Below are 10,160 nucleotides of genomic sequence, written 5' to 3'. Positions count from 1 at the left end.
GGTGGTTCACGGGGATGCAGCGGCCGCGACCGCTGTGGCGGCGGCCGGCTCGCGCATGCGCCTCGGCGTCTCTCCCGCGCATAAATAGCGCGGCGGTGGGATAAGCGCCCCTAGGCGGCGGGACGGGTGACTGCGCATGCGTGGCGTGAGGGCGGGGCGCTGGCAGAGCCTTTGCCGGGTCGGCGGTGAAGAGATCGGTATGGCTGCCAGCGCCAAGTCCTTCCTGGCCGATGCGGGCTACGGCGAGCAGGAGCTGGACGCCAACTCCGCACTCATGGAGCTGGACAAAGGTGAAACTGGGTGGGCTCGGGGTTGTCGCGGGGCTGGGGCTGCTCTTAGGGCCGTCGGCGCCTGCTCTCTGCCCGCCGCCGCGCTGGGGGGGGGGGGGGGGGGTGTCTCGTCCCTTCGGTCCCCGGTGGCTGGGAGCTTTGTTTTGTATCGCTTTACCGTGGGCGAGGGGTGGAGGAAGGACCTGGATTTGAAGGAGCGTCGGTGTCTGCAGTAATTGTTGTTGTTTTGTTTAGGCCTCAGGTCTGGCAAGCTCGGGGAGCAATGCGAAGCCGTTGTCCGTTTTCCCAGGCTCTTCCAGAAATATCCTTTCCCTATTCTCATTAATTCAGCTTTCCTAAAGCTAGCTGATGTTTTCAGAGTGGGGTAAGTGGCATCAGTCAGTTTCTATCCATTCTCTCTGATCTGTAGTAAGGCATGGGATCTTGGGAATGTTGCTGCATTGGAGCCTGGGCAGTCATGGGATTTTTCTGCTTGCCTGATAATACCACAGTGGTACCTACTCAACTGAAGACAAGTTATGCTTGACTGAAGCCTGTTTTCCCCATACTTACTGGGCTTAGGTAGTTGCAAGTGATCAATGACACAGTTCCTTTCCATCTGTCCTGATTTGAGGATTCACTTACTGGTTTAAGTTCACTGGTGTAAATTCTGCTCCATAGGCCCATTCAAATTAATAAATAGGTGAATGATCACATGTGCAAATTTCATCTCTAAGAATGTTAAGAACAAAGCCCAAACTATAGTTTGTGCAAGTGTCTGATGTTTAAATCATTCATGCGATAGAAGTGAAGCTACTTTGTTATAGCTTATGAAGTTATCTGTTGCTGTTGTGGAATCTTCACTGCTGGCTGCAGGAAGGAAAAGAAATTCACTCACTTGTAGCAATGGCAATTAGACTTTTCTGTCGTAGTCCTGGACATGCTTTTCTAACAGAATTAGACCCCTAAGTGTGCACAAAACAGGCATCTGCTTATGTTCCTTCTCGCTGTTGTCAACAGGTTAACTTCCCTGGAATTGGGCCTAAATTTGATACTGTCTGTACTAGAAAATAAAACAATGTGCTAATAGTCTCTTTTTTACTGTATCAGTCTAATTAAATATAATGTTTCTAAAGCATAGACCTTGCCTTGTTTTAATTTGTTCTCAGAATTTTTTAAATAATTCTCTGCTTAAAGTTTTTGAATTTTTGTTATAAAACAGCCTGATAAAGAAATGTGTATGTCTTCTAATAGAAACAACTTCCTGAGGCTGTGTGTGCTGAAAGTTACTCAGCAGAGTGAGAAGCACTTAGAGAAGATCCTAAATGTGGATGAGTTTGTCAAAAGAGTTTTCTCAGTAATTCATAGCAATGATCCAGTTGCTCGGGCTATTACACTTCGGTATGTATTATATAAATGAACCTAACTTCAGATCTCTAGCTAGTTATTAGTATGGTAGTCTGGAATAACAAAATCTGCAACTACCATGAGTGAAATGTAGGAGATGTCTTTGCTTTTAACACTCAGCAATGTATAAGACGTATGTCTTTAAAGGGGTAAATGATAAGGATCTGTGATCAGAACAACAAGGTTATTAACCATTTATGATGTTGAGAATTTTGTGGATGTTTCTGGGCAAAACAGTTTGCAGTGTTGAAATTTTGTGTACTTGAAAAATGAACCTGTTCTATGCATAACCCAGACAGTAACTATGTGCAATATATATGTTGCCTATGACCTATTTAGACCAGGGCCAAAAGGAAAGTCCTTCCTTATGTGTCAAAATAATTTTTAACTTGTAACCAAATCTTATTCATGTGAACCCTGTTATGTCTGCACCTGTTTTTCATTTATCATTGTTCTAGAAGTTCACTGCTTGTTGGTCTCTGATCAATGACTCCTAAGGAAGTGCCATTGTATTATTGATTGCTTTAGACTTCCTGGGAATCAAATAGAAAAAAATAATTAAGCTATCTTTAATGTCACTGTCCTGCTGCTTTGGTGTGGGTCTCTAATGCTATCCAACATGAGCATCTTAACTGCATCTTCCAACTCCTGTGCAAGTGAATTCAAATGTGAAAGAGCACTTTTCTCTCTCCCTCTGTATTCTTTTCTTCTGTCCATCTAGAACTGTTATTGATTTCACTGTTGAAGGATGGGAGGCATTCATTCACCAACAGGAAATCACGCCTGACCAATCTGATAGCCTTCTATGATGGCATGACCAGCTGGGTGGATGAAGGGAGAACAGTGGATGTTGTATACCTTGACTTCAGCAAAGCTTTTGATACTGTCTCTCATGATGTTCTCATTAGCAAGCTTAGGAAGTGTGGGTTGGATGAGGGGTCAGTGAAGTGTGTAGAGAACTGACTGGCAGAGTCCAGAGGGTTGTGCTAAGTGGTGCAGAGTCTAGTTGGGCACACCACTAGATACTGGCGTCCCAACAGTCAGTGCTTGGTCCAGTCATAGTCAACATAGTCATCAATGATGGGGACAGAGTGTACCCTCAGCAAATTTGCTGATGCTACTAAGCTGGGGGGAGTGACCGACACACCAGAAGGCTGCACTGCCATTCAGTGAGACCTGGACAGGCAAGGGAGCTGGGCAAAGAGGAACCAAATGAAATTCAACAAGGACAAGTCCTGCATGTCCTGCACCTAAGGAAGAACAACCCCAAGCACCAGTACAGGTTAGGGGTTGACCTGCTGGGAAGCAGCTCTGTGGAGAAGGACCTGGGACTCCTCGTGAACAAGCAGCTCTCCATTGAGCCAGCAGTGTGCCCTCCTAGCCAAGAAGGCTAATGGTATCCTGGGGTGCATTCAGAAGAGCATGGCCAACAGGTCAAGGGAGGTTATCCTCCCTCTCTACTCTGCCCTGGGGAGGACACATCTGAATACTGTGTCCAGTTCTGGGCTCCCCAGTTTGGGAAAGGCAGAGAACTACTGGAGGAGTCCAGTGGAGGGCTACAAAGATGATTAAGGGACTTGAGCATCTCTCATGAGGAAAGGCTGAGAGAGCTGGGTCTGTTCAGTCTAGAGAAGACTGAGAGGGGATCTGATCAATTCTTACAAATATCTAAAGGGTGGATGTCTAGAAGAAGGGGCCAGATTCTTTTCAGTGGTGCCCAGCAACAGGACAAGGGGCAATGGGCACAAAGTGGAACACTGCAAATTCCATCTGAATATGAGGGAAAAACTTCTTCACTGTGAGGGTGACCAAGCTCTGGAACAGGCTGCCCAGAGAGGTTGTGGAGTCTCGTTCTCTGGAGATATTCAGTACCTGCCTGGATGTGATCCTGTGCAACATGCTGTGGGTGACCCTGCTTTAGCAGGGGGGTTGGACTAGATGATCTCTAGAGGTCCCTTCTAACCCCTACCAGTCTGTGAACAGGGGTTTGTTAGCTCATAATTCTTTTGATATTTTATTTGAGATTATGATCTAGTGTCTCAAATCTGTAAATACAATATATCAACATGTTTTCTTGTAGTTCCACTTCATTAGTCTAACAAGATTAGAGTTGTTGACTGGTATTGAGGGTTATCTTTACAGACTACTAGAACTCCTAGGAATCTGTTCAGTTTGAAAAAAGACTGAAATTACTAGCCAGTTCACAGGATGCTTTGAGTAAAAGGTTAAAATGGCTGTTGGTTCAGCAGTTTCAGATGAAAATCCTCAGTTGATTTGGTTTTGTCCTCCTTAAGTAGTGTCAGTAAGAAAGATCTGCTAAACCAGACCTTTATCTGTGGAAGTTTATTGCTAGATAAGTGTAAGTATTTGTGTAGAACTCTTAGAATAGAATCATAGAATCTTTGAGGTTGGAAAAGACCTCTGGAATCATCAAGTCCAACCATTAACCCAACACCACCATGTCTACTAGACCATGTCCCCCAAGTGCTATGTGTACATGCTTTTTGAACACCTCCAGGGATGGTGAATCTACCACCTCTCTGGAGAGCCTGTGCCAATGTCTGACAACCCTTTCAGTGAAGAAATTTTTCCTAATATCCAATCTAAACCTCCCCTGATGCAACTTGAAGCTATTTCCTTTTGTCTTATTGTTTCTTACTTGGGAGAAGAGACTGACACCCATGGGGCTACAACCTCCTTTCAGGGAGCTGTAGAGAGCAATAAGGTCTCCCCTCAGCCTCCTCTTCTCCAGACTAGACAACCCCAGTTCTCTCAGCTGCTCCTCATAAGGCTTGTGCTCCAGACCCTTGACCAGCTTTGCTGCCCTTCTCTGGACATGCTCCAGCACCTCAATGTCCTTCTTGTAGTGAGGGGCCCAAAACTGAACACAGTATTTGAGGTGCAGCCTCAGCAGTGCCAAGTACAGGGGGATGGTCACTTCCCTACTCCTGCTGGCCATGCTATTCCTGATACAAGCTAGGATGCTGTTTGCTGCCTTGGCCACCTGGGCACACTGCTGGCTCATGTTCAGCTGGCTGTCAACCAGCACCCCCAGGTCCTTTTCCTCCAGGCAGCTTTCCAGCCTCTAGTGTTGCATGGGGTTGTTGTGACTGAAGTGCAGGACCTGGCACTTGGCCTTGTTAAACCTCATTACAGCTGGCCTTGGCCCATTGATCCAGCCTGTCCAGATCCCTCTGCAGAGCTGTCCTACCCTCAAGCAGATTGACGCTCCCTCCCAACTTAGTGTCATCCACAAACTTACTGAGGGCACACTTGGTCTCCTCATCCAGATCATTGATGAAGAGATTAAACAGGACTGGCCCCAAGACTGGGGGAACACTGCTTGTGACGAGCTGCCAACTGCATTCACCACCCATGCCTCCACATGGAGACCAGAAAATTACCATCTTGCTAAAATTGCCATCAGTGCAAATTCTGCATTCATTCTTCTTATGATTGGATTATGCTTAAATATGTCTGAAAGTGTCTTTGAGGTAATCTTAGCAAAGTATAGATTGATTTGCTGCTTTTTTTAGCAGTTACTCAAGGTATTACACTATTCCCAGCAATAACCTTATCTCACATCAGCAAAAAAAAAATAATCTTAGAAACAAATGATGAAAGTCAGATATTTGCTTGCTTGATCATGGTAACACTCTAGAAACTTTGCCTTCTTAGCATGTGGTTAAAATTTATGACTGTTCAGACATTTGTTACTTCTGTAGTCTTAGTTGGGAAGAGGGATAGAAATAGTTCTCTAAATGCTTTTTTATCCCCCCTAGATTACATTTCTGAATTTGTATCCCATGATGAGTACTTCATGTGTATCTGAAAATAGCCATTGTATTGATACCAGAGCTTGAATGTAAAAGCATCTTAAAAATACTTGTTCCCAGTGCCATAGTCCACTCTTAATTTTATAAGAATTCATAGTAAGTTTCTCACTGTACCTGTGTCAAGCTAAAAGGTATCAATTTGTAATTTTTTTAATTAAACCAGTAACATAACCCACATGACAACATTTGTTACCTTTTAATTATATGCCTACTTTTAGCATTTGTTTCTGTAATAGACATGAAAGCACATATTTATATCAAAATAGTTTTTTAACCAGTGCTTTTACTTTTCTATTTGGTTTCATCTTGCATTTCTTCATGATCATTGTTCTTCCTGATTTTGCTGTGATGTATTTCTGTAGGATGTTGGGCAGCATGGCATCTATTATTCCAGAAAGGAAGAACGCACATCACAGTATTCGTCAGAGTTTGGATTCCCATGATAATGTGGAAGTTGAAGCTGCTATATTTGCTGCTGCCAACTTTTCTGCACAATCAAAGTAAGATGTAATTTTTTTCAGTTTTTCACATTATAGAGAATGGAAACTCCATTGATGCTGGCATTCACAGACCTTAATATTTCCTTCTATAGTGCTAGCCATGTCATTTACAGCAAAACATTTATGTGCAATAACAGTATTGTAAAGAAATTTGAATACAAGTTTAACAATTTTTTTCTAAAGTAGTAATGGAAAGCTTATAAATATGGGAATGCAAAGTGGAATATCAGCTTTAATCAAGGATTATTTTACAGAAATTATATTAGAGATCAACATGTAGTGCTGCTTGTCACTGACACATTTTTGAAAGCTTCCATTTTATTTGATCATGTCAATGTGCAGGGGTTCTAAAACAACTTAGGTTTTGGCAACCACTCTTTTGTGAAAGCTTTTATTGTTAAAACACTGATAGCTCGATTTTTTTTATTTTTTAATTATTTCTTCGTTTCACCTGGTACTTTGTCTTTTTTCTACAGGGATTTTGCTGCTGGAATATGTAATAAAATCAGTGAGATGATTCAAGGTACATCTGTATATTGAATGATAAAAGGGAAAAGCTCTAATTCATCTAAGAATTCTTTATTATCCATATGTAAATATCTGATGTCAGAATGCTGTTGCCTTTATCCTCAAATAATTCTAGTCTTTAAATTAGCTAACCAGTAACTGCGATATCTGGCTCTTGTGTCCTCTTAAAATCTAAGTTCTCAAAACGTGTGTTTGGTAAAGAATAAAAGCTCATCTGTAGTAGGGTGAAGAAACTTAGACTGTCATAGGTTGCTTTAGATGAGTTAATGTGTTACCTGCAGTGAAGCAAGGAGCAACCTTCTTGAAGAACCATGAAGGTGCTTGATACAGCTGTTATGCAGCTGCTTAGTAGATGGGTTATGCATTCAGCAGTGGTAGCAATGCAGACATGTTGTGTGCCTCAGTACTGCCGAAAGCCAAAACAAAGGACTAACAGTCTGCCTATATCTTTCTTCCTTGTTGCAGGTTTAGCCACTCCTGTGGACCTGAAATTGAAGTTGATCCCTATTCTACAGCACATGCATCATGATGCTAGCCTGGCCTCCAGCTCTCGGCAGCTGCTTCAGCAGCTGGTAACATCATATCCCTCTACCAAGATGGTCATTGTTACTCTGCACACCTTCACTCTGCTTGCTGCTTCTTCTTTGGTTGACATTCCTAAACAGGTAATTCTCCCTAAGTCGTTCCTTCAACATAAAGTACAAAGTACATCTAAAAAACCCTCAGATTCTAGCTGATGCTGAAAATAAATTGTGATGGATATGCTAGGATGGTTGCTCCTATATGCTATAGAGAAAGAATACCCTGAAAATTGCTGCTTTCATATTTTTTGTCTTCTCTGGTCTTGTTTTCAGATAACCCCATCAAGCACAGGAACCCTTTACAGATCATAACCTGTTTTGTCTTTAAAAATCAACTGGGATGGAAATCACCTAGGATCCATTAGTATTTAGGAAAGCAAACCCTGATTTTTTCAGAAAATTTCATCTTACCTGTAGAACCCAGACTTAGCTTGTCACTGCTGTATATTCTCTTGGGTCATGGGTGTGCCTTTTGCATTCATTGCTTGCAAGCAAATGAATATTTCAGTGGCATTAGAGTGCATTTAGAAATGTATTTCTTGACCTCTGAGGAATTTGAATCTGTTGCTATAATTTAGGGCTATGAACCCAGTTGTGGGAAAGTAGTGATGGAAAAATACATTGCTTACGTTCTGATAGTCTTTTGTGGACATGATTTATATAGTAGGTGTGAACGCAGTGACATTTGAGATTCATCTAGCTAATCCTTGTAAAGTAGTCATGAAAATCTATTTGCTTGCTTTCAATCCTGTACAGCTATGGAAGGCTGGTGTCTGTTACTGTTAGACTAATGGCATTGATCTGTCTGAAACTTCTTGTTGGTATGGTTGACTTCTGTATTTCAGAGGATGCTTTTGATAGTGCTGAATCTAAGCCAACTGGAACAACATTAGAATACTTGATGTGCTTTTAGGTTTTTTATGGTAATAAGCATGGTGATTTAGGCTGTATTTCTGCAACACAACAGCCAATGCTGCTTAAAAGTGATGTAGCCAGGGTAGGAATGAAGAACAAAACTATTGCCAGCATGTTCATGTTTTTTTTCATGTGCTGTCTATTCCATGTCTGTAAATTTGCAGGAAGTGAACATGACAAAGGACGTGTAGTTAAGTATCACTTAGAGATAAATGCTTTGGAGGGAGTGGCTAGGGTTTGGTTTGGGTTGGGTTTTTGGGGTTGATTTTGGCAACTGAGACATACAAGGTATGTCTTTGTTGCTATCTGTTAACTGCAGATCATGCAGACACCTGTATTAGCAGCAAATGGCCAGAATGCTTGCTAGTAGCATAATTATGACAGTATAAGGTGTTTACTGAGCTTCTCAGGGGGTGTTTTATGGCGTTTCTGTGAGCGTCAAAACAGGTCTCAAGGCTTCTCAGGTATGCGGGGTGATGTAGAGAAGGGTGCACGAACAAGGAGAGCAGGATGGTAGAAATCTGCTGTCAGATTGTTTTAGCTTGCTGTGGCATCACAGCCTAAGTATGGGCTTTTCCATGTGGCAAGCAATCAGATAAGGCAAGCTAGTTTTGGCTGAGTGTGCTCAAAATTTCTTCACGAGTACTCTTGAAAAGACTTCCTTCTAGTAGCATCTCTTAAACAATGAATTTACTTTGTCACAGATCCAGCTTCTGTTGCAGTACTTGAAGAATGACCCCAGGAAGGCTGTGAAGAGGCTTGCAATCCAAGACTTAAAGTTGTTGGCCAACAAGACACCGCATACATGGAGCAGAGAAAATATTCAGGTTTATACGGGTTTTTTTAAGCTAAAGTTTATTATGAAACTTTGCAATTAGTTGTAGAATTCTTTCTAGAGAATAACTTGGGAGGTAAAGGAAGGAAGCACATGCATCTCTGTATGCTTAAGTTAGGTTACCCTGCCAAGCAGAGTAGCCAAGTATTAATGAACAGTTCATAGAATCGTAGAATATCTTGAGTTGGGTAAGTTTACCTGTAGGGATCAAAGTTGAAGTATAACTGAGGAAAGGCATGTGTCATGTAGTAGGCCTTCTTACAGTGATGAAATAACTTTTCCAACTGACAAACTTGTCTAAGACAAGACATGAGAGCTGAATGTTTACATTAATCTTATGATACTGAGTATGTATTAATGCTCTCATGTAACACAGTCTTTCTGGAATTTCTCAAAGCATGTCATCCAGCAAGGTATACTTCAAAGGACAAATGTAATTTTGACTTCATTTCTTAGGATTAATGGCTCATTTTCAATAGAATCCTTGTGACTACTGTTGTATGAATGAGACCCTAGAAGGTGTTATAGTGCATCTGTGGTTTTTGGGGAAACAGTTATGTTCTAGCTGAAACCAGGACAGTTGTAGATGGTATTGCTGCTTTCTTTCAATCACAGTTGCACGTGAACACTTTTTCTGCTGTCTTGCTCCTTTTCTGGTAGAAATTACTATAGAAAATACCTTCAGATTAGATTAATGGGAAAGTAAATATTTCAAGAACTTAATGGCACATGCTTATAGCTCTACTTTTTTGCATCTTTTTTCTTTGTTTTTGTTACTCTTGGAAGATACTTTTACTATATGCTGTTGGAACACAAGGCAGCTGGGAGGAAAAACTACATGGATTTGTTGTGTGAGGAAATAAAGCATGTTTTGCTTTGTCTCTGATTCTTAGACAATATTTGGAGTGTGCAGAGGTTTTTGTTGTAGTGAACTGCTTTATTCTTAATGGATTAATACTATAAATTTATTTGGTTTTAAGAATTTTAGGGAGTTGCTTTAATGGCTTATGGATTATTTGCACTCAAAATGCTACTCTATACCATTATGCCTGGTTGGTAGTTATCTCAGTACAAGTGAGAAACATTGATAACATCACTTTCATTGTTATGTAGTGTCTTAAAGTAGGTGTCCTGATGGTTGAAATGCTTATGAAAAAGTTCCATTGATGTTGGAACTAAACCAGTGACTGGGTTAATATAAAATTGACTGAAGCTTGTTACTGCTTGCTGAATGGCATGCAGATGTAATGAGTTTTTTCTGACTTCTGAAATATAAAGCCAACTTTTTT

General features: G+C 41.4%; 1 protein-coding gene across 1 annotated transcript in view; it reads left to right on the top strand.

Moving 5' to 3' along the window:
* Positions 1-112: 112 nt before the first annotated feature.
* The window catches only part of INTS7 (integrator complex subunit 7), a 28,865-nt gene continuing 18,817 nt past the window's right edge, over positions 113-10,160 (top strand). The window contains exons 1-7 of the mRNA XM_075749198.1: positions 113-290; positions 525-654; positions 1,524-1,670; positions 5,875-6,012; positions 6,489-6,535; positions 7,006-7,205; positions 8,741-8,863. Of these exons, the coding sequence (XP_075605313.1) occupies positions 137-290; positions 525-654; positions 1,524-1,670; positions 5,875-6,012; positions 6,489-6,535; positions 7,006-7,205; positions 8,741-8,863 (939 nt within the window). The 5' untranslated portion in view covers positions 113-136. The remainder of the gene's footprint in view (positions 291-524; positions 655-1,523; positions 1,671-5,874; positions 6,013-6,488; positions 6,536-7,005; positions 7,206-8,740; positions 8,864-10,160) is intronic.

This window comes from Balearica regulorum, chromosome 3 (assembly GCF_011004875.1).
Source record: "Balearica regulorum gibbericeps isolate bBalReg1 chromosome 3, bBalReg1.pri, whole genome shotgun sequence".
NCBI lineage: Eukaryota > Metazoa > Chordata > Aves > Gruiformes > Gruidae > Balearica > Balearica regulorum.
Note: the sequence above shows the minus strand (reverse complement) of the source record. Positions and strands in the feature narration are given on the sequence as shown.